The 25,143-nt window shown below is 32.5% G+C and overlaps 1 protein-coding gene across 11 annotated transcripts in view; it reads left to right on the plus strand.

The window, feature by feature from the left end:
* Positions 1-25,143, plus strand: part of LOC139503691 (titin-like) — a 284,829-nt gene that overhangs the window by 69,408 nt on the left and 190,278 nt on the right. For 8 of the 11 annotated variants that reach the window (XM_071293518.1, XM_071293519.1, XM_071293520.1 and 5 more), the window contains exons 44-72: positions 130-317; positions 732-1,288; positions 1,661-1,992; positions 2,572-2,769; positions 3,172-3,459; positions 6,699-7,012; positions 7,219-7,477; positions 7,747-7,978; positions 8,336-8,481; positions 8,787-9,079; positions 9,301-9,788; positions 10,201-10,405; positions 10,853-10,985; positions 11,200-11,362; positions 11,607-11,737; positions 11,997-12,150; positions 12,802-12,903; positions 13,998-14,138; positions 14,637-14,909; positions 15,183-15,497; positions 15,770-15,874; positions 16,177-16,227; positions 16,698-16,949; positions 17,778-17,885; positions 18,227-18,301; positions 18,620-18,694; positions 19,182-21,962; positions 23,670-23,905; positions 24,284-24,427. In XM_071293518.1, coding sequence (XP_071149619.1) covers positions 130-317; positions 732-1,288; positions 1,661-1,992; positions 2,572-2,769; positions 3,172-3,459; positions 6,699-7,012; positions 7,219-7,477; positions 7,747-7,978; positions 8,336-8,481; positions 8,787-9,079; positions 9,301-9,788; positions 10,201-10,405; positions 10,853-10,985; positions 11,200-11,362; positions 11,607-11,737; positions 11,997-12,150; positions 12,802-12,903; positions 13,998-14,138; positions 14,637-14,909; positions 15,183-15,497; positions 15,770-15,874; positions 16,177-16,227; positions 16,698-16,949; positions 17,778-17,885; positions 18,227-18,301; positions 18,620-18,694; positions 19,182-21,962; positions 23,670-23,905; positions 24,284-24,427 — 8,739 coding nt within the window. The remainder of the gene's footprint in view (positions 1-129; positions 318-731; positions 1,289-1,660; positions 1,993-2,571; positions 2,770-3,171; positions 3,460-6,698; positions 7,013-7,218; positions 7,478-7,746; positions 7,979-8,335; positions 8,482-8,786; positions 9,080-9,300; positions 9,789-10,200; positions 10,406-10,852; positions 10,986-11,199; positions 11,363-11,606; positions 11,738-11,996; positions 12,151-12,801; positions 12,904-13,997; positions 14,139-14,636; positions 14,910-15,182; positions 15,498-15,769; positions 15,875-16,176; positions 16,228-16,697; positions 16,950-17,777; positions 17,886-18,226; positions 18,302-18,619; positions 18,695-19,181; positions 21,963-23,669; positions 23,906-24,283; positions 24,428-25,143) is intronic. The other 3 variants (XM_071293526.1, XM_071293528.1, XM_071293529.1) reach the window with 3 other exon arrangements.

A 25,143-nucleotide genomic window follows, 5' to 3' on the forward strand; every position in this document is an offset into this window, starting at 1 on the left:
AAAAGGTATAATCTCTATACTAATGTCTTTGCTCAAATGTTCATGTACAATATTTAAAAAAAAATATATCTTTATTAACATTCAAATTTAGTAACCATCTTTTGTATTTTTTTGTATTTTTTTGTTTAGCTCTGAGTGAATTGAGTGATGCTTCAGTTAATGAGGCCACACCTCCAAAATTCACACAATTATTGCGTGATCTGAATGTCCAGTCCGGTCATCGTGTATGTCTACAGTGTCGGGTGACAGGTCATCCTATCCCAGATGTCCAGTGGTTCAAGGATGGAAAACCAATTGAACTTGGACCTGACTATCAGGTAAGACATACAAAATTAATGAGTAGCCATGAATGTCAGGGTAAAATCTGGTTTATGCTGGATATGGCATGAGTTCTATCTTCTTGGTATTGATATAAAATTGCTGCCATAGGTATACTTGACTGAACCACCTTATGATTATTACATTTTCAAAGTAACCGTGAAAATTATTGCTTCGTTCCTTGATATCCATTTTCCTTTCAGATGACAATATCTTTATATTACATGATTCGTACCAGGTACTTGTGTTGACTCTGAGTTGTCTATTGTGGTCAGTTGAAGTCGTGTTGACTCTGAGTTGTCGATTGTGGTCAGTTGAAGTCAAACATTCTGCATTACTTGATTATGAAGTAATATATCAAAGCAATGATAAAAATTACAAATTAAAATTTAATAAATCATTATCTTTTACAGGTGACAGCCTTTGCTGATGTACATAACTTGACAATCCCAGAAGCCTTTGTAGAAGACACAGGAACTTACATGGTCAAGGCAGTAAATATGGTGGGAGAAGCTAAGTCCTATGCTAAACTGTCTGTAAAGACAACACCAGAACCAATGGAGACATCAGAAGTCATGAAAATGAGACAAATGATCCAAACCAAGGAATCTCAGGAAACAAAGTTAGTCAAGAAAGAACTGGAACAATCTCCTCCTGAGTTCCAAAGACTCTTCCATGATATGACAGTCAATGCTGGGGAACCAGTAAATATCGAGTGCTCAATATCTGGCAGTCCTAAACCTAAAGTCACATGGTACTTCAATGGAATGCCAATTGTGTCGCGTGACTACATCATCAGAATGGAAGGTACCAGACATACATTACATATCCCAGAGACATTTGATGAAGATTCTGGACGGTTTTCTATTACAGCAGAGAATCCTCTTGGCAAGGCAACATGTTCTGCCTATCTCTTTGTGGAGGAAGAATCAACCATACCTAAAACCAGAATATTTGGAAGTTCTGAAATGTAAGTATATGAAAATAAAAATAATACTTCGTAAATTTCGTGAGACCAAAGCATTTTACTGAATTTAAAAATTCATGCGGAACACTCCAAATCCATAAAGTAAACGCCTTGATTATATATATATATATATACATATATAAGAAATATGTACAAAAATGAAATAATTGAGTGTTTTTACTATTTAATACAAAATAGGATAATATTGATGTCTTTTTATCACAAGCTGTTGAAAAGTTATATATATTTCAGTACAAATCTGTAATAGTTAGTAATTTCAGTATCTATTGAATTCAAATGAATTTATAGTTAAATTAGTTCTGCTTAAATAGTAAATCAATAATAAAATGCATTTTTATCAAAAATTATTAATAGGACAAGACGTGTGTCAAAAACAGAAACCGTATCATCACATGAGACAAGAATAAGTCGTTTCATAGAGACACAAGAGACACAACAGCCCACATACATACCATCCTCAGAACAACATAGCACTACGATAACCACTGATGTTACACCCCAGTATGATATCAGACCAATAGAGACCAGAGAAACACATGCTACCACACTAAAGACCGATGTCAAACCCAGATTCCAGCCAGTAGATTTGACCATTGCTGTACCTGTACCTCCTAAATTTGTACAGGCTTTGAAAAACATAGAAACTATGGAAGGAACTAGAGTCACATTTGAAGGAGTTGTATCTGGTAAGTGTGATTTCAGTTTAATAAAATCGTTGGAAATCTGAAAGAGCTTCATGAATGTAGCAGGTTTTCTTTATAATTGAAAGAAATTTGGTAAAATATATTAAGGAAAATGGTTTATAGTTAATAAGATCTCATATATATTTGATATATATTTTAACAGAGGAATATATACTCATTATTAATCTTTATTTTCCAATATTGGTTATATAAGATTATTATTTCTTATTGATATTTGGTAACCAATGACTTGTAAATTGGTATTTGCTTCATCTCAGCTTAGCATGCAGCATTTAGGATAAAGAGCAAAAACTGGACAGCTTAGAGTCAGAAAAGAGTTTCTGGGTAGGGTGACATGTCTTCCTGTTGAATTTTATCTTGTGAATTAGTATTAGAACTTTAAACATTCAGGTAATCTTGCCATTCAAGTACATATTAGAGTTTAGTTTCATATCTCATTAATATGTTTTCTACTGAATTTGCCACTGGATATTAAAGAGCTATTCATGGTCATCATCAATATGTGGCATATGTCTAGAAAAATACTTAGTGTTGATAAAAAATATGTATATTAATTTTTAGGTAAACCAGAACCAAGTATCAAATGGTACCGTGAAGGAAAAGAACTTACAGATAAGGCTGATTTTGAGATATCGTACCACGATGGACGTGTATCTCTCAATATTCCTGAAGCTTTCCCTGAAGATCAAGGACAGTTCAAATGTACAGCTAGGAACATGGCTGGCCAAGCCTCAAGTTCTGCAGAACTTATTGTCAAAGGTAAGCTTTAACATGATTATAGCAAAAGATTATTCCTGCTATTTTATTGTATTGAAAAATCATAGGAATTCTTCACCATAAGTCTTTTGGAACTATCATTACTTTAGATATATATAAGAAGATGTGGTACGTGTGCCAGTGAGACAACTCCCCATGCAAGTCACAATTTATAAAAGTAAACCATTATAGGTCAAAATAAGGTCTTCAACACGGAGCCTTCGCTCACACTGCAAGCAAGCTATAAAGAGCTTATTTCAAGATGTAGAAGTGAAGATATATTACTTCATCAAGTTTAGCAGGAAAATAATCAAACTATAAAATGAAATCAAAATTGTTGATGAAATTATGAAAGAGGAATTGAAGAAGAATTTACTTAACATTTTGATTTTGTTTGTTTTTTAGCATCAATGGTACCACCATCATTTATACAGAGACCACAGACACAGACTGTAAAGGAGGGAAAACCTGTTCGCTTCACAATTCGTGTGGCTGGACAACCTCCCCCAGAAATCACATGGTACAAAGATGGATCTAAGATCACAAGTTCACCAGACTTTGAACTTGTCCAGGAAGATGATATACACTCTCTGTGCATCCCTGAAGTATTCTATGAAGATGCTGGACAATATACTGTTGAAGCTAAAAATCCTGCTGGACAAACTCAATGTACAGCTAATCTTAGGATTGAAGGTAGGCATTTAAATATTAGTGGCTTGCAACAGAGAAGTGATCAGTGTTATTTATCAGAATTACCTTGTGTCAGCAATCTGTAAGCACTGTGATCTAATATCATATGAGGTTTTTAATTTAAATAGCTTTCATATTTGATAAGAATTTTTGCAGTATATTTTTATAAATCATGATACTTTTTTTTTTAAAGGGAAACTTCGCAAAAAAATCAAAAATTGATATTATGTTTATTCTGTATAAAAATGCTCAAATTCATAGGTATTAAAGTTTTATTCTGCTAGATAAGAGATCACCATCGATTTTAAATTTAGAGTATCAATTCTCTCCGGTCGGCCATTTTGTCACCTTGTCCGATTTGCAGTCGCGATATGTCTAAGGACCAGAACTACAGTAACCCGATGTAGTCGTAATTGCGTGTCGATATCTCGTCAATCGTACGGTTGTTTTATCCGACTAGTTAACTTGAGACGGAAAATTTTCTTTTTTTTTTTAATATTGGTATACAATATCTGTTATTTTAAGACTGATAATATAGGAATTAGTGAAAAAGTCAAAATTTCAAATCATAAATAAGTCTTCCGTGAAACTTGAATTGTTTTCGGCAATCTAATTAGTTCATAATTCTTTTATGTAATAAACTTTATTCAAATAAATTAGGATCTTCGCTCCACTGATCACCCGCATGGCTAAAGGTATTACTCCCAAAGGTATTGTAGGGGGTGTGAGGTGACACGTCCAGGTATTCAAGCGATTTCCTGTCGAGTTTGCAAATTCATGCATCGTTTCACTTCTTAGTGTATTGATAAATGTACACGGCCGATAACTTATAACTTTCCATTTTTAACTATTAGGTGTATAATATACATCTCTATCTTGCGTGTCCGAAAGTGATATATAATATATAGTCATTACTAAACATATACGCTTGTTTATGAATAACATTTCTGGTTAAAAGAAAATTATTTATAAAAATATAAATAATACCAAAAAAAAACAACAGATCTGATGAAATAAAAAAAAAAAAAATCCAAGAGTAAATTTGGTAAAATGTAATATATACTCGTTGTCAATGGTGAATGACAGATTGGAACATACCAGAAATATATTGATTTAAAAAAAGGTACGCACTTGTCGACCATTCGTATATACGCCTGGATTATAAGTTACGGAACTATAGCGCAAATTAAAATATATACATTTATACATAGAACATAAGAAAGAATAATATATTTTGCGTAAATTGGGGTAAAAGTTTTGTAAAATGAAAAGTCCACGTATACATGCCAACAGTAAGTAATCATCAAATGTCGATAGATTATTGTATACCAAACGAAGAAGGAGAAGAAGAAGAGATTTAAACACAGGTCGATATATAACTTTATTTGGCTCATCGAAGTTATGGACATTTATAATTCAATTAGATTGTTCTCGAAAAAAGGAAGAAATTCGTCTTCGTCACAATTGTTCCAAAATGCATGTAATATATACGCCACTGGAAGTACACTTATACCGAGGGATGTGAATATTTTCCGGGAAAACTATAGAGTATCAAAGTTTCAAATCAATTTCGGGATTTATTTTCTCTCTAGATATTCAATGACAGCAATTTAAAGAAACTGCTTGTCCGCTTTAGTGGTATTCTTGCCAGTTGAAACAGACTTATAATTACATTAAAAAATAGGGAAGGATGACATTAAATTCGTTGTCTTTTTTTATACATCGTTGGTCAAATAGCTAAAGTATTATATATAGTTACGGTGTGAGACGAAGAGTATTTTAAGAAGGACATATTCCCGATTATGTATAAATTTTGTTGATGTTTTTCACACTTGAAAAGCATATCTGTTCGTAATTTGTCGATTCCATTCCAATTAGATCCTTTAATTTCCTGTCAATTTTTTTTAAACATTTTTCTTTTTAAATATCTGAAGTCTTCATGTGTTGTCAGATTTAAAATATTTTGATGAGCACATTAATTTCTAAATAGGTAATTAAAGATCACTTTGGATGGACTAAAATATATAATTGCAATTGTTAATGATCTGTTTGAAATATTTAAGGCTGCCGATCCTTATTTGAAATAGTACAATTTTTAGTTCATAAACTCGTGTTTAGAAGGCTATTTTTATTTATAAATTCTTCAATTAAAATAATTCAGTGTTTTATCGTTACTAAAGTAATCAAAAGTCATAATTCATTAAAAAGTGATCTTATGCAAAATATAAAAATATACAACAGCTATCCAGTTATTGTGCGATCTTATTATTCCCGTTAATTAATTTTTTTTTTTTTTTTTACATTCATGTGTCTGAAATTTTGTCGGAGTCCCGTTTACAATTATGTTGTTCACACCTGAATGCCAGTGAACCGTGACGCCTAGATTTCACTGAATGAGGATCAAAGGATTAGAATTACATAATGCTAATCTTTTAATTACCTTGAGTTAACGTACGCATTCAACATTCTTTAGGTGTCACAAAACAATACACATTTTATTTCCACCGTACAAGCAAGTGAAAATGTTTGCTGTAATGAAGCAAAAACGTCAGAATACAAACATGTATTTTTAATACACTATTGATCATGTCAATTTCATATGTTTGTTTAAAGTATTTGTACAAAACAAATCATAAAAATGTTCTATGTATGAATTAATTTTATTATTAAAATTCGTTTTAAAATATCCACACGATCTAATTTTAAAAGTTGCATGGCTATCACTTATTTTTCGTTGGTTAATAGCTACACCAAAAGTCGTCGATGCGCTTTAAATCGCGTAATTAGATTGTTAACGAACAAGACTTAAATGAGATATTTTCACTCCCGGCATGCATCAAAGACTTAAACTACGTCACATAAGTCAGGAAGCTTCAAGAAATAAAATTAATAATTCCCAATTTTCTTCTTTATTAGATTTCATATCAAAATAAAACTTGGTGAATATGTTTTTTTATGGTATTATGAACACAATAAGATGATAAGTGAAAAATCGCGAATTATCCCTTTAACAATTTTTGTAATGTGTATTTAACTCAGCATATGCCTATTTACTTAATGATACAGAATGTGTTCAACTCATATGTGGTTTGTTTTTGTCAAATAGCACTTGCATGATTTGAAATTTCTGTGATTTGTCAACATAAATTAAGATATACAAAAAAAAAGAATCTGAAAAAAATTCTGTTTGTAACCATCTTCAGTTAAAATAAGTATTAATAACAAAGAATATGTGTTTACAGTTCCAATGGAAGAATCAGTTCCTGATAAACCCCAGCCTGTAACTGAGGAGAGATTTGAGCCTAAAAGAGCTCCAGCAGCACGATCTGCTCCAGAGGAGCCAACACCTAAAGTCAGGAAACTACAACTCCCATCAGACTTTGTCAAGAAGACAGAATCTCCACGTGAAGTATCACCTCGTGACCAGAGGTACAGAGAAGAAGTCAAAATGGAAATGGGCAGGAAACCAGATATGCCTACCTATGAGCAAACCTTCAGACTACCTGCTGGAGAACCAGTACAAGTTACACCTAAACAGAAACCAAGATTTACTCAGGTTAATTTTTGTAGACTATTTTCTTCATACAAAATAAACAAATAAATTGGCTATTTGTAATTTCATTAACTATTTTTTTAACACATATTAATTTTATCATATATCATATATTCAAGTTAGTGAAATCAGATTTCCTGTATGCATGATTTGATATTTGTTACCAATTTGAATTTCAACTATTTAACAAAACTATATTTTGATTACAGCCACTACAGAACAAGAATGTAGACCAAGGTGAGCCTGTTGTATTTGAAGCTCGTGTCGAAGCTCATCCAGAACCTATTATTAAATGGTACAGAGATGATGTTGTTGTCAGGAGTTCTCCAGACTACGAGATAACTTATGACAATGGAGTGTGTAGGCTTAGCATTGCTGAGACATTCCCAGAAGATTCTGGTGTGTTCAAGGTCATTGCTACCAATGCTGACGGGTCAGATACAACACAGGCTAAACTGCAAGTTCAAAGTAAGTCAGAATTTTTATCATTGATCCAAATAATTGTTTTCCATAAAAACTGTGCACGTCATTGTTCATACGTAAAAAAAAAAAAAAAAAAAAAGCACTACATATTCCTTAAATTCATATATTTTATGTATTATATAATTTATAATATGTATTGCACATCATTGTTGTTTTATTTAACTTTGCCACTTTTTACTAACATTCTGTTAAACAAATGATGTAAATATTTGTGACTGACGTAATTAAGGTTTGATTGCACTGTTCTACTTCAGGATCACCAATCATGTCACCAGTGAGTGAAGCATTCAAGGCAGACAAAGCTCCAACAAGGGAGGAGAGAATTCCATCCCCCATTGAGCCTGAAGCTCCTCGCTTTACACAATTACCACAAAACCAGAAACTTAAAGAAGGCACCAATACAGTATTTGATTGTACTGTAACTGGTAAACCTTTCCCAGATGTATCCTGGAGAAAACGGGGATTCCCAATCAGGGTTAGCCAAAGGTTTGTATACCTATTCAAATTGAAGACACTGGAATATTGTAAAGTACAATTTTAATTGGAAACAATGTTATCATAATAATTTTTCCTCAGGTGTAATGAAAAGAACCAGGACTTTCAAAATAATATGAGCCACTAATTATTGGGCAGGTTTTTAGAAATTTGAAAGATAAAGGATTATAGCTAATGTTACTTAAATATGTTTTTTTTGCCACTATTTGGAAAAATCAATGATAAATGTGATAATCTAGGAAATTTTATGTACTTTTGGTCATCTGTTGACTGTGAATTACTCTTTTCGATATTTTAAAAGTGTGTTAAAATTTGTCCAGATATAAATGATTGGTTGATATTTTGCAGATACAGGATAACAATAGATGAGAATACAGGAAGAATAACTCTGACTATTGTCAATAGTAAACCTGATGATGTAGGACAGTACACATGTACTGCTGTTAACCTGATGGGACAGACAGACACCACAGCCACACTTATACAGCCAGAAGGTAAGACAAACTTATACCATCTGAAAGTAAGCCACACTTATACCACCTGAAGGTATAATATACAATGCTTAACGTTTACTGTGAATTTACTGTATGTCTCATTAAGTGCACTTATACAACTATATAGAAGATAATAGGTGACATTAGGAAATTTTTTCTTTGTTTTCAACTGAAATTGTCAGCTGAAAATAAACTACCAAAGTTGAACTAAAAAATTAAAAAATTTTAAAATACTTTGAATCAGGTTCATAAATTTAGAAATTTAGCTTTCCAAAGATTTTATAGATTCTAAATTTTGTTTACAGAAAAAATGGCACCACCACCTCCAGCACCAAAGACATGGCAACCAATGGTTACTGAGCAACCATTAAAACCATGGCAACAACAGCCAGAGATGACACAGCAGCCAACTAGACCATGGTACCAGCAACCAGATGTCACACAACAGCCGGTCAAACCATGGCAACAACAGCAAGAGATGGCACAACCTCGTAAACGATCAGACTTCTTTGTTCCAAGATCTGAAAAAAATCTTGAGACCAACATACAATACAGACTATCTCAGGAAAGAGAAGTCCCTATTGTAACATCTACTTTGGTATGTACATTGTCATTTTATTTGATATCTGCAAAAATATAATGATTTCATCAAATCAGCAGAATTCTTAAAGATTTCATTGCATAATAACAGAAAAGATGTTGCAGAATGTTTGTGCTTGGAAATGTATGACTTCATTTAAAAATAATTTAATGTTATTTGTTGATTCATTTTTTGTTACTTTGTTCAAGTTTTTAATTTGAATTATTATGTTTTGACAGGAATTTACTCCAACTGGATTTGAACAAAGTTTGATGCAGAGACAGTTTTACAAAGAAGGCCATATCAAATTCTCTAGTGAGACTGAAACATCAGAGTATGAATCTGATGTAACAACAGACAGAGTACAACCAAGTGCTCCTGCACCACCTAAAATAGTGCAGGATCTTAAAGACTTTAGATTACTTGAAGGATCTGATGCAACATTTGTTTGTCGCATCACAGGAAGACCACGTCCAAAAGTAGCTTGGTATAAAAATGGCCAGAGAATAAAACGTAGCACTCGTTACGAGATGAAATATAATAAAGATGGCTACAGTACATTACGCATCAGAATGGCTTTACCAGAAGATGCTGGACATTATACAGTACTGGCTGTGAACTCTTCAGGAAAGGACACATGTTCTAGTGAACTGTATGTTGATAGTATAGGAAATATTGATTCAACATCATTTGTTGGAAAGGAAGCCTTAGACAAAATTCTTGGAGTGTAAGTGTCATAACAATAATATTTATTATAAAAAAACTATTAATTTTTAATTTGTCAGAAATCTTGATTTAGACATATTTTGTCACCACTAGTTGTTTCATATAGTTGTATGTTGTATAGTTGGTATAGATCAAGCCATTGGTTTTTTAATTTAAAAATTTCCCATTTGTCTATTATTGCTTACTATAATTCATGAGTTTTTGGTAATTGTTGAATTCAATTTGGTAAAATTTGTTTTTGTTCTCACTCCTTTAATATTGGTATAATTTAGAATTCAATACATTGAAATGTGCCGTGCAGCTTAAAGTATACATTTGTGACTAATGAATTTATATTTTATATTTATTGTTCTGCATGCATCAATTGGATTAAAAAATTTAATAACAATAAAAATCTTTTTTTTAATTTTCAGTGACAAAGATAAGGACAAGCGCCCTGAAGAAGAGGGAGGTATCATGGAGGCCTTATCTAGACCCCTGTTTAAGAAAGTCCCAGAGGACCGTGAAGTTAGAGAGGGTAACACTGTTAGATTTGATACCCTTGTTTCTGGACGTCCAGCTCCAGAATTGACATGGTACAGGGATGATGTACAAGTTCACAATGATGACCAACACAAGGTGAGAGGTTAACAGTAATGACCATAGAAATGTCAATTCATCTCAATAGAATATAAAAGATGGTATATTAAAATTATTTAAATCCAAGTTTGGTCAGGTGAAACAGCATGATTTAGGGTTACTGTACCTAAGTTTTAAAGTTATATAAAGTCTTCAATGATGAACAATGGAAATTTAACTTTACAACTAGATCAGATCTTTAAGTAGGAAAGGAAACGGACAACAAATTATTAAAAGAAAAAAATACAAACAACACTCTGGAAAACATCAGAAAAAAAACTTAAAGACTAAGCAACATAATGTTAAGGAAATAATTAAACGCAAATTCTGAGAATAAATGTAAGACATAAAATTCATGATTTAAGAATGGAACTGTAAAAATTATAATGGAAAAGCATATAATAGTATATAATATGTTTTAACTATATCAATTATTTCTTGTAATAGATTGTTGTTAATGAAGATGGAGTGAACTCCCTGATCATTCTGGCTGCTTCCAGAAACGATTCTGGACATTATACATGTCTTGCTAATAACAAGGCAGGTGAAAACTCATTTACAGTGGAGCTTAAAATACTGGGTAAGTTTCCTTTTATTATATTATTTACTGATGTGATGTCAAAAACTTGAATCTACACGTCAATACATATTATTAGGGTAAATGAAAAGCACTAAATTGTAGATGGGATAAAATGAAGTAATTGAAAAATTGTGAGTTTAGTTTAAAAATAGAACTTTCAATTTTAAATATAAAAGTAAATTGGTTTTAATCATCCCCATCTGATATTTTATAGAAAAAGAACAAATGCAACCACCCAGATTTGTAGAAAGGATACAAAACTTCAATATTCGTGAAGGTCAACCAGTAACCTTGAGATGTCAGGTGATTGGCATACCACAGCCAATGATAAGCTGGCAGAAGGATGGCAAGATGCTGATCCCAAACAAACCTTACAGGTAAGAGATTTTAAATATTAGCACATTGTTTGTATTAAACATTAAATACATTTATGAATTAACATACTCCTAGTGTAAAAAGTGAACTACATCTTTGTAATGACTGATTTAATTTCGGGTATAGTTGATAAAAAATTCTTAGCAACATTTTTCTTACAAAATTCTATGAGATCACCCGTTTACTGTAATTTTATCTAATACATTATAAAAGAATACATTATAACTAAACCTGATATGTTGCTAGGATTGAGACAGAAGGTGGCAGATCTACACTGACCATTGATACAGTAGAACCATTTGATTCTGCCTGGTTCCAGTGCTCTGCTGCTAATGTGGCTGGAACAGCTACAACCAGAGGGAAACTGACAGTCAAATGTAAGTATTACTATGATCCTTGATGTGACAAAGACGGACAATTGGTTGTATTACAGATGTTAAATGACTTAAATTTTTGCCTAATTGATGATGTGTTTTGAAAAGAAAGTGGAAAAGTTTTGTTGCTAAATTCAATGAATAAGACTACATTTGTATTATTTTTATTTTCAATGAAATAACTTTGAAATGTTTGTGTGTCTTGAATATAGCATTTGGAAGTAAATGTTGTAATTGTATGATTAATCATGAATATTTTTAGCTGAGGTTAAGAAACCAGAGCCAAAGAAGAAAATCACAATACAGAAGAAACAAGTATCCCCAGTTAAAGAAGTACCAGAACCTGCTCCTAAACCTGTGGTCCTCAGGCCTACACCAAAACCACAGCCCATCACACCAAGGACAGACTCACCACCGTAAGTCAACATTTATATAATAGAAACTCATTTCGGGTGAGAAAAATAAAAAAGACAACAGATTTTGGAATACATAAATCCCCCAAATGAGTTTGTTTTTTCTCAAAGGATGGATCCCAGTGGATCTGGTTTTGTTTAGCTACATAGGACAATGTTTTATCTGAGAATATTGGCCAATAACAAATATACTTTTGTGTTCTGTTCTATATTATACACAATAATCTATTGATGGTAGTACAATATAGTAAGAAATTCTTGCATTTTGTACATGAATGAGATGAAAGAATCATTAATACTCTTCATAAAATTAGTGGTTCTGTAATATTGCACATAGTTAGTATGGTTACTGTGCTAAAAAGGCAAGCTTGTAAATTATATCGTACTTTGTAAAGTATTACTCATCTTATAATTAAAGAAAAGAAAGATGGGGTTAAATGTTATAGCAATACATTCTTATCATATGTTGAATAAACAAAGAATAGCTGAAAATAGATCATTGAAACTGTTCTATCTGGTCTATGTAAAATAAGGACTTGTCCTGTCTTTGCTTCTAAAATTATGGAAATAGCAGTCAGCAAATGAAGATCTCATCTTTTTCAGCTTTTAAAAATTTGCTCTTGTTTTCTTCTAATCCTTGTTTCCTTTTGACAGACATTATGACATCCAGAAGGAGGGCTTTGTACAACAGATTTCCTATGTAACAGAGGGCGCTAGTGCTACTCTTAGACTGGTTCCTGATGAGGAAGCTAAGAGGTTACTATTGTTGTTAAGCATGATCTGGATTCCTGTTTTGTCCCTGACTGTTTGTTTTCATCCATGATTGCCTTTCAGTTGGACTCTTCTATTTCTGTTGAATGCTAGTGATTTGTGTTGTTGTGGTAGTTTATTTGCATGTATTTGAGTTCTGATTACAATTTGAAAAGAAAATGAAAAAATGATCTTAAATGGAAATATGTTTAGTGATGGAATAGAAGAAAGGCATTGAAAATATGAATCAAATGAAGCAATAGAGAAAATCACTTTGGACTTTTCCAAAAGTTGTATAGACTATAAATTATAGAGTCATTTTGCAATTCAAGCCTGCCATTTTTACCAAATCAAAATAAAACCTTTGATGATAGGGACTTCTTATTAGAGTTATGTTTAACATGTATGAACAGTTTCTTTAACAGCATGTTAGATTGTCTTCAATTCCCAATGTGTAATGTGAACTTGATAACTAGGCAAAATAATATAACACTTAGTCCTGTAACCCTTTACCGATGGTCTAGTCTAGTTTTCTTCTTTACTGTGAAATCTGAGTTAGTTAAACTGATAAGGCCAAGAAAATTAAGTCATTGGCAAAGATAGTAGAATTAATTTCCTGAAACTGAGGATAAAATTTATTACAAAATTGGAAATTTAACTATGAATATTGCTTCATATAGTAAATTAATGATTTCTTTACTAATGAATGAGCTGCTTGGACACCTTTGTTGAATTTAGTCTACAACAAAAAAACTAATTGAGATGCAAGTTCTCAAACTAATGATAGAATTTAGTACAAATTTAAATATTTGAAATTGAATTTAGAATAAGTTTTTATAATTTAACTTAACTTTGACCCATATTTGAAAATCTGAAATGTTTTTAGATGATTTTTTTTTGTAAAATTTATGATGAATACTTTCTGCATAACAATGTCTATAGTGTACATTTGAAGAATTTTTCCTGTAATAACAACCCTTTTTTTATCAATTAAACTATTTTAATTGCCAGTAGAGTTTTGTTTACAATATGGTTATTTTTGAAAATGTGAAATTTATTCAAATAATTTTATTCAAGTAATTTAATAATCGGTGTTTTAGAATGTTAAGTGATACTGAGCCAATGGAAACTGCTCCATCTCAGAAGTTCATTGAACAATCACCATTGGCACCACCAAGACCACCACCACCAACACCAGCCACAATGTCGGCTGAATCATCACCGATACCTAAACGAAGAAGGTTAGACAAATTTGATGTAGCTAGAAAATGCCATCATTAAATTGTTTAAACAAGTAAACTCTTAATGTTTGTTGAAGATTTTATGAAAAACAAAATTCCAAGTTCCATCATTACGTTATACTATATATTTGTATTTATCCTTCTTATTTCAATTCAACACTTTTTGTCCTGTTTTCTCTTCTGTTTTTTGTGTGTTTTTTCCTATAAGCATGAGGTGTTCTAAAAATATATATAAATACAATTTGAGATTGAAAAAATGGAATAAGATATATTGAATTATAGTTAGAAGTATTTTGTAATAGTAATATAAATATAGGAAGAGAACCAATAACTAGAGTTGTTAGAAGATGGATTGGTGCTTCTCTAATCTAATATTTAATTTTAAAATAAACAAGTTTTATTGAAATATACAACAAACATGTTTGATTAAACTTTAAATGTAAATTTTTTGAAATTCAATTCTTGATTGGTATGAAAATGATATTTTCTTCCTCTCAGACTTGGAGCTAAGCCCCTTGAGGAAAAGGTAAGCCCTGCCTGGGCCCCTCAACCTCATGCTCCTCCTCCTCAACTGGAACAGCCAATGGAGGTTGAGGAAGAGCTAATGCCTCAGTCAGTGGCTGATGCCAAGAGAATGTTTGAGACACCAGAAGAAGCAATACCACCAGCTAAAGCAGCTCCAGTCCATAAGCAGACACCACCAGCTCCTAAACACAAGGTGCCAGAGAAAAAACCAACCAAAAAGAGAGTAAAACTACCAAGTCCTCCAAGGTTAATCTCTTTTTATCTGCATGATAAACAATGGAAAAGTTCAAGCTTTTTAAAAAGGATGCAAAAAAATGTTAACAAAACTTGGTTGTTTTATACAAATGGAGAATTTGATATCTATATGTATGTATGTACTGGTAAATGCCTCCGATATCCTATATATGACTAGCAAGTTTGCCCTTTACCGGTATACTTTAAAAATTAAATTTGTGATTTTCATTATCTTCCTCTTTTCCCTTGAAAAATCTAAATTTAACTGGTTTTCTTTGACTTTAGTTATGAAATAGAAAGAGAAGGACCAGTACAAGAAATCAACTATGCCTCAGAAACAGAATCAGGATATTTACGTTTTGTATCTGAGGATGAATTAGACACTCCTAGGAAAATAATACCAGCACAAAAACCAGTACCAGCACCACAACGTAAACCTGTACCAGAAAAGAAAGTGGTATCTCAACAGAAATGGGTACCAGAGAGGAAACTATCACCTGAACGTAAACCAGTACCAGAACAGAAACTGGTACCAGAAAAGAAACCAGTAGCAGAACATAAGCCAGCCAAGAAAAGAGTCAAATTTCCATCTCCTCCAGGGTTATTATACTATTTCACTGCATGCTTCCTGTTCATACACCTTTAACAAAATGACAATTTTCAAGATGATTTTTTTAGAAAGTCAATGAATCTTTAAAAAGTATTAATATGAAAGTTAATAAAAGAATTCAGTTTGATATGCTAAGAAACGAATTACTTTAGAAAAGTTATATTTGTTTCAAAATTGAAGAGTTATTATTGCGAATCAAACTAAAAATTATGAAGGCAATGAAATGACAATGAAATGACAATTGCTAATGTTATTTTACTAGTTATGAGATTGAGAAGGAAGGACCAGTACAACAGATAAGTTATGCCTCCGACACAGAATCAGGATATCTACGTCTAGTGTCAGAGGATGAATTAGACAGATCAAGGTACACTGCATGATATCTGTTGATACGGCATGGTGTTCTAAATTAAAACCATAAATTAGAATAATTTGTGGGCAAGATACTGAGTGATAGTTACTGTTAGAATTGTTCCATATTAGCTTTCAAAGAAAGAAAAGTGAAACGAAATCACTATTTATATTTAATGAGTCATTTGTGGTTAGGTTTATTTTATTAAAGCTCCATCTGGTACAATCAGAAATAAGATATAAAATAAAAATGCAGGAAGGGGAGCAAACATATTTATTACATAAACTATATATTGACACTATAATTATCTTAAACAGTCCTATTGACCTTGAGAGAATGTCCCCTGATGAATATCCAGAGGAAGAAAGGTTAATTGAGATATCATATTATGAATGTGCAAGCTGAATTTATATAAGAGTTGGACTAATCAGCTAAACAAATATTAATTTAACTTCTGTTCTCTTGACTTGATTATTAGCTGTATTTGTAGCTTCTTAAATTGTTTGGCTTACATAAGGAAATAATTAAATAGCTACAATGGAAAAATAATTAGCTAGTGTATGTTACTCATAACCATGTAATGTGGACTGGAATAGCTGTAAGTTTCTGTGTTGTAAAAGCATGAAGAAACTGAAAACTTACAAAAATAATGATTATTGAATGTAGGACAATATTTGAAATGGACCAATGGGCAGATCCTTTAAATGATTTTGGATTTAATTTTAAAACAGCCAACAGTTTTATCTCCACTATGTGCTGCTTTTTATATAAGGATGAGATATTAATGACTAGGGAGATAGATTTAACTGTCAAAATCAAATGGTGATAAACTTTTCAGAGTTCAACACAGAACAGAGAAAAGAATGTTTTTGGAGGCATCTAAGATGCCAAAGCTAGCTCCAAAGCCAGTTAGGTTCATAAAGAGGCAAGAAATAGAGGAAAAAATTCCACTTAAAGCTTCTTCACTGCCACCAGAAACTAAACCTAAACCAGCCCTTAAGAAACCTTCTGCTGCACCCCAGATACATAAGGTTAAACATGTAGTAAGGATACAACCCCCAGAGGGTTACCAGTATACTGATTCTGATAGGTCAGTTCTTTTGTGTTTTGAGATGTTCCTTTTGTAGTGTTTTGAAAATGTTTTAAACCCCTCCTTGTGAAGTGATTTTATGTTATGATAAAGGTTTCCCTAGTTGATAACCAATGAACATAGGTCTTACTTTAATTTGATGTTTGAAGGCCCTCCCCATTGTTTTATCTGGCATGATCATTGGTTGAAAAAAGTAACAATTTGGTTTGTTTCCAAGTGTTATATTGATTGAATGATAGTTGCTTTTCAAACTTATTTTTATTGTAATGTTATGTAAATTGATGAACCTGCCCTTACCTTTGACTAACAAGCATGTTGAACACATACTTAAATCTGGACTAAGGATTTTGAATGCCATTATATACATGTAGACCTAAGATGTAGTGAGAATGATGTGTCTTAGATTTGTTTTGTGCTCCTTGATAAATGTTGGAACAACAAAGTTTTTTTTGTTAATTTATAGATATTGTAAATCATGTGTTGAGCTTAACAAGTAATAGTTTACATTGATCAATGGTTATTGATAAAGGAAAGATATTTTTTCACATTTCTGATCTCAGTTTTTCTTTCTCATTTATCCAATTCAATGAATCCTGCAAATCTTATTGCTAGAATGTTGGCTATATAAAAGTTGTGATCATTTCTTGAATTTGACTGATGTTAGATACGTTTTAATAAAGTAATTGTTGCCATTCTATTTGAATTGAATTAAAAACGATTGATAGAAAAGAGATCATTTGCTCTGTGTTGAAAAAGAATGTGATTTGAGATTTTAAGAATTGTGCTAATGTAACAGGAATAATTTCAATATCCCATAATGCTTTGTAGTCATTATGAGATCCGGGAAAGAGGACCAGTCCAAGAGATACATTATGTCTCTGATACTGAAGCTGGTACCCTAAGACTGGTACACACTACTGAGGATGAATCTGACAGGTAGGGATGTGACATGTTGAACAGCATGTTGATTAGGGTCTTCCTTGTAATAGAACTTAATCAGGTTAATCTTACAAAAAATACTTTTTAGCATGAATAGCTGGAAAGTTACACTTAAGTTTTGACAAACACTAGTGACTTAACTTAATACTATAGAATGACTTAGATTTGTAGTACATAATTCTTTATCAGTCTTTATTTAATTGTATGGTGTTTAAAAATTCAGTCATTTGAGTTATCCCTTATTTTTCTACAAATATATTTTTTAAACGAAATTGTTCAAAAGTACAAGAAAATGTAAAGGTTTTTGCTGTTTCTACAAAAATTGATGAAATTTTCAGAAATGATGACTTTATACAGCCACCATATCAGCCAGAGATTCCATTCTCATTACAGACTAAATACGAACAAACCAGGTGAATTATTGACCATTTTATGGAATCTAATTTTTCTTTTAATAGAAATCCCCTTTTAAGAAAAAAAATAAGTTGACAAACTATGTGGAAATTATTAATGCCTCAGTTTTTTGGGGTTGATCTCTTCGTTAGACAATAGATAAATAACATACAAATATTTTAATTTATTAAGTGAATAGATGATATAGTTAATGCATGTGATACTTGAAGTAGAAGTTTTCAATAGAAAATACTTTATTTTACTTCTTCATTCTGATTTAATTTAGAAATAAATATATATATGTAGATCTGTAGTTAATGTTTTGACTTACAATATAGGTATAACAAACCATTGTCTCCGAGGGAGAAAAAGAGAGCCAAGAAGCCTTCACCACCTAAAGAACAGATTCCAAGGTCTGAGTTACTCCCCTTTACATCAAAAGTTTCTTTCCAATCAATCATTTATTCATCGCCTTTTCAAACAAAAAAAAATGTTTGCCTTTTAATTTATTTTTATGTATGCATTCAATTTTTTATTTGATATTTCTTTAGCATGATTTTTTTTTACACACAATTTAGTTACCATTTCACTGTAAATCTTAACTTCTAGTAAAGCCTTGCATGTTTTATTTTTGACTAGTAGATTAGACATAATCTGCATTTAAATTTAGAAAGCACCTGAAAAATAATTATAAATAACTGTTTAATAAAATAAAATCACTGTCAAGAATTATTATAAAATTGATATAGATTTTATGTCAAGAGATGTGAAAATGCACAAGTTAAAAAGTATATAATTTATATAATTGCAATCTAAATAATTAAAACAGAAAAATAATGACAGTAATTTTATTTTATAATATTCAATATTGTTTCTTATACTATCTGTCTGATATTGTAGCCAAGAGACTTATCCTCCTTGGGTGGTTTCTACAGAGACAAAACTTGACCAATCAGTGACAGTTACTGGCAAGCATAAAGCCCCAGAAATAACAGACAAAACATATCAAACATCTTTATCAGTTACAAAATCAGAAGATGAAGACACATCACCACCATGGGCTGTGACTGATACAACTGTCGGGAAACAGACAGTGGTCACTAGTAAGAAAATAGGACCAAAACCTTTTGACAAAACATACACAGTATCATTAGATACCAAAGGGAGACAACCAGAAAAAGGACGCCCTGATGAAGTTGATTCTAGTACCTATCTACCATGGATTAAGGATACTACAGTTCAGCAAACTACCACAATAACAGGGGAAAGAAAAGTACAAAAACCTTCAGATAAAAATTATGAAACTTCAGTCATAGTGGCTAAGAAACCAGTGCAATCAAAGAAAAAGCCTGGTGTAAATTTACCCCCATGGGTCAAGGAAACTGAAGACAAAACATATGAAACATCAGTCACGGTGCCAAAGAAACCAGTGGAACTGAAGGGAAAACCTCATATAGATTTCCCTCCATGGGTAAAGGAAACTCAAACTAAACAAACTACTACTGTTATGGAAGAAGGTAGGAAAGGACCACAGCCAACAGATCATTATGAAACATCAGTCACAGTGCCAAAGAAACCAGTTGAATTGAAAGAAAAACCTCACATAGATTTCCCTCCATGGGTGAAGGAAACTCAAGTTAAACAAACTACTACAATTATGGCAGAGGGAAGGCAAGGACCACAGACAGCAGACCAATTGTACGAAACATCAGTTACAGTTGAAAGTAAACCTGATGAAGCAATCAGTCAACCTGGCCTTACCTACCCACCATGGGTCAAAGAAACAGACAGCAAAACATATGAAACATCAGTCACTGTCCCAAAGAAACCAGTTGATTTGAGGAAAAAGGTTCAAATAGATTTCCCACCATGGGTAAAGGAAACTCAAACTAAACAAACTACTACAGTAATGGAAGACAGTAGGAAAGGACCACAGCCAAAAGATCAGTATGAAACATCAGTCGCAGTGCCAAAGAAACCAGTTGAATTACAGAAAAAGACTCAAATAGACTACCCACCATGGGTAAAGGACACTCAAGTTAAACAAGTTACTACTGTTATGGCAGAAGGTAGGAAAGGACCACAGCCAACTGATCATTATGAAACATCAGTCACAATACCAAAGAAACCAGTTGAATTGAAAGAAAAACCTCATATAGATTTCCCACCATGGGTAAAGGAAACTCAAGTTAAACAAACCACTACAGTTATTGCAGAAGGCTGGAAAGAACCACAACCAACCGATCAGTTGTTCCAAACATCAGTCACAGTGGATAAAAAGCCTGATGAAACAGTCAGCCAACCTGGACTTACCTACCCACCATGGGTCAAAGAAACAGAAGACAAAACATATGAAACATCAGTCACTGTCCCAAAGAAACCAGTTGATTTGAGGAAAAAGGTTCATATAGATTTCCCACCCTGGGTAAAGGAAACTCAAGTTAAACAAACTACTACTATTATGGAAGACAGTAGGAAAGGACCGCAGCCAACAGATATGTATGAAACATCAGTCACAGTGCCAAAGAAACCAGTGGAACTTAAGGGAAAACCTCACATAGATTTCCCTCCATGGGTGAAGGAAACGCAAATGAAACAAGTTACTACTGTTATGGAAGAAGGTAGGATACCACAGCCAACAGATCAGTACGAAACATCAGTCACAGTTGAAACAAAGCCTGATGAAACAGTCAGAAAACCTGGACTTACTTATCCCCCATGGGTTAAAGATACAAAAGTTGACAAAACTGTCACCCAAGATAGAGTGCCTAAGCCAATTGAGGAACAGTACGAAACCTCTTTGGCAGTCAGTAAAAAAACAGAGGCAAAAAAGAAACCAAAGGTTCAGTATCCACCATGGATGAAAGATACAGAGATTGACAAGACAACAACTATTACTGCTGAAAAGAAAGTTTGGAAACCAATCGAGAAAAAGTTTCAGACATCGGTAACAACTGTTCCTCAGACTGAAGACCAACCTGAATATCCACCATGGGTTATTAGGGATACTGAGGTTGATAAAATCACATCTGTTACATCAGAAAAGAAAGTTTGGAAACCAACGGAGAAAAAGTTTCAGACGTCTGTTACAACTGTTCCTCGAGTCCAAAGTAAACCTGAGGATGAATATCCACCATGGGTTATCAGGGATACAGAGATTGATAAGACTGTGACAGTGTCAGCCATGGGAAAACAAACAAAACCAAGAGATGAAACCTATCAAACATCCGTTACTGTTAAAGGCAAGGGAAAATACCCAGAAGTGAAAAGAGAAGTGACTGAAAAGAAAATTCAACTGTTTCCAGGACCTCTCCAGAAAGGGATGGTTCTGGCAGAGAAAAAATTAACAGTACCACTTGTACCACCAAAGCCAGGAAAATCTACTGACACAGAAACACGAGTAATGTCTGCTGAACAACCAAGTGGCATTGGAGTATATGAATCTGAAGAAACAACTAGAACTGTTCTTGAGAAATTTCCTATAGTTCCACCTAAACTTGTCATCCCAGTTGAAGAACTGAAACTTACTTTGCCAGATTTAGACACAGAACCAGTTATATCCCCTTATCCTCAAGATGAAGAACTCATGTTGCTTGAAGCTGTGTTTTCATCTCCATGGACACCTACAACAGATACTGTCCAAGAGGCTGTAATAAAACTTGAACAGAAACCCTACCTGAGGTTAGAAATGAGTGGTTCTCTGCTGCTAACGTTTTAGGCTGGTTTCCTGCTTTTATTGAGTGTTGAGCTTCTTTCCTGTTTGCAGAATGATGTAATTGATACTGCACTAGCAGACCAATTTGTCCACAGACAAAGTATGATACATTTCATTTATGTATCATATTTGTTTGTTCATAGTCAGTTTATATTTGTTGACAAAACAATGATTTGTGTATTTGAAATAATTTGACTTGATGAAATGGCTTCGAGGAGTTAAACTTTGTATGTGGAGTATGTATATGTAAATTTGAGTCTGATATTGTTATGATATTTTGTCTTTGCATTTTTGCTACCTTATTTGTGCATGTTTGTGTGTTGTTTTTTTTAATCTGAAATAGTTGTTTTTTTATTGTAGGAAACATATCTGTAATATCTGCAAAATGTTAAATAATGTTGACTTTCTTCCAGAGGCTTGCACTTTATTTTACTCAATAATTATTTATTTTTAATATTAGTTGTATTGTTTAAAAAATGAATGATATTTTAGTATTATTGAATAGTGAAAAATTGAATGAAAAACATTATGATTTAGGACTTATATTATTTGATAGTTGAAGGTTCTATTATTACTGATTATTTCAAAAACTTTTGTATTGACTTTCATGTTATTTCTACTTACAATTGATTAGCTTACAATTAACATTGCATGAATAAAGAATGATTTTATATGTGTATTTTTTTTTAATTATGCAGAAGATCACTGAGGATTAGAACACCAGTAATGAAAAAAATAAAAATCAGGTCTGATAGTCGTGATTTTCCCTCTTTCTCTCTGACTCTATCTTGTTCTATTACCGAAGTCAGATCATTTCCTCAGTCTGATTTCTCCCTTGCCAAAGTCAGTATCCAGACCATACCCTCTTGATTTTCCTTGAAACGAAAGTCTATTTCATGCATCTGACCAGTGTTGACATCTAATACCAAAATCAGTGTTCCATTAGTGTGGTTATTTGACCATTCTCCACATTTGCCAACTTGTCCTGAGGAGTATCATGTATTACCTTTAAGCTAGTTTTACATAGTTTGACATTTCATCCAACATGTTTTGTGATCTAATCTGTGTGTCTGGTTACTTCCAGTGAACCTTCTGTTTTTCTATACCTTAGTTTAAAATGATGTCCAACCTTTGTTTGATACAGTCTTTCAAAAAATGAAACAATTGTACAATGAGAGCTTTACTTTCAATTTTACATTTTCTCAAAAATATAATAATTTGACCATGATTGTTGACCTTTTCCCAACTATATATGAACCATTAAGTGAGTCCTATCTTTGATGTTGCAATTAAATTTGTCTCAACACTGTCTTTAAAAATCATGTTGACTTGTTTGAATGCTATGGTAGTGCATGTTTTATATAGCAGTTTATGAACTTGCAGCAAAAAATGATATTTGAAACTTACCATCTTTACTCTAGATTACAGCAGGTTTTTTTATGTTTAAATATGAGTGTCAGTTTCAAACTTGTAAGTGGCCATATTATAATACGTGTTATATAGTCTAGCCTTTCCTTCAGAAAAAAAGTTTATATATTAGCTTTGTTTTGAATTGAAAATTCCAAACTAAAGGGAAACAAATATTTAGAAAACTTCAGATACACAGACTAATACAAACAGATGTGTCTGAGTATAAACACTTAATATATAGATAACTTTCCTTTATTTTACAGGGATCTGGACAGAGAAAGTGCTGTACGTGAATTTATTCGCCGTGAGGGTGAGACACCAGCTGAGGAAGATATTTACACCAAAGATAAACAACAAGCACCTAAGTTTAAGACACCTCTCAAAGACCTGACAAACTTAAAGGAGAATGACAAAGCCCATTTTGAATGCAAGTTAGCACCTTATGGTGCCCCTAAGATGAAAGTAGAATGGTATAAGGATGGAGAACCACTTCATCATGGTAGGTTTCATTGTAAACCGGAGTGACATTGAATGAAGGAATACTATATTACATTTATTTTATTACAAAAAAATGTATATTATACATAGAAAAAACCTGAATGTCTCCAATATTCATTGACAGTGAACACTAGACTACCACTTAAAAAGATCTCCAAATTATAAAAACAGGCAATTCTATAAACAATAAAAAAGAAAGAAAAAAATAACATGTCTCATTAAATTTACATAAAAAAATGGAAAAACATATGTCATTGATTGTACTTAAAAGTTATATTGCTTCATATTTATTTTATTTATTTAAATGCTCCAATATGAGCAGGAAAACTGAAATATGGCAAAAACCTAAATCTAAATGATGTATACAATTGGTTTACAGGTCACAGATTTAAACCATTATATGACTTTGGCTTTGTTGTGTTGGACATCAAATATGTGTTCCCAGAAGATTCTGGAACTTATACATGTAAAGCTACCAACCAATATGGTGAAGATGAAGTGTCATGTGTTGTCAAGGTTAAAGGTAAGTAAAGGTCGAGAGTAAGTTATTGATTAAGCATCAGCTATAGAAGTTGTCTAGCACCTCTTGTAAGCATCTGCTATAGAAGTTGTCTAGCACCTCTTGTAAGGGTCAACTTCAAAAAAGTTCAGTAACACGAATAACATCCAGTTGATCAGCACTTTATACCTGCATACCTGCCAACTGTCACTATTTGCGGGGGATTTCCCCAATGGAGGCTCCCAAATTGAAATTTTGAAAGAGCAATTTTGACCACAATTTTTAACAAAACAATTAATTTTACAATGATTTGAGGCTTATAAAAGTATGGAGAAGCCAAAAAACAACATTAAAATGTATTTGAAGGACCCCTTGAAGATTTTATGGGACTATGACAGCCATCTTCATGCAAAACCCCCATGGGCATTTTGAAAAGTTGGCAGGTATGTACCTGGTATTTTTTTATTGATTGGTAAGTTAGTGCTGAACTTCCTATTTGTCATTCTACTATGTTTACATTATATGGCATGGTCTGCTATATGGAAATGTACTTTGTTAAGGGAAAGAAAGTGAATATGTCAAACAAAATAATGAACAATCTAACCCACATATTATCTTGAAAAGAAGTTTTTTTTTTAAATGGCATTTTGAAAAGCAGTTGTGTTCTTGTATGAGATTTTTTTTCACACATGGCACTGCTATTTTTATAATGACCAAATGATATCTTCCAGGGTTTAATT

The sequence above is a fragment of the Mytilus edulis genome, chromosome 14 (genome assembly GCF_963676685.1).
Source record: "Mytilus edulis chromosome 14, xbMytEdul2.2, whole genome shotgun sequence".
Classification (NCBI taxonomy): domain Eukaryota; kingdom Metazoa; phylum Mollusca; class Bivalvia; order Mytilida; family Mytilidae; genus Mytilus; species Mytilus edulis.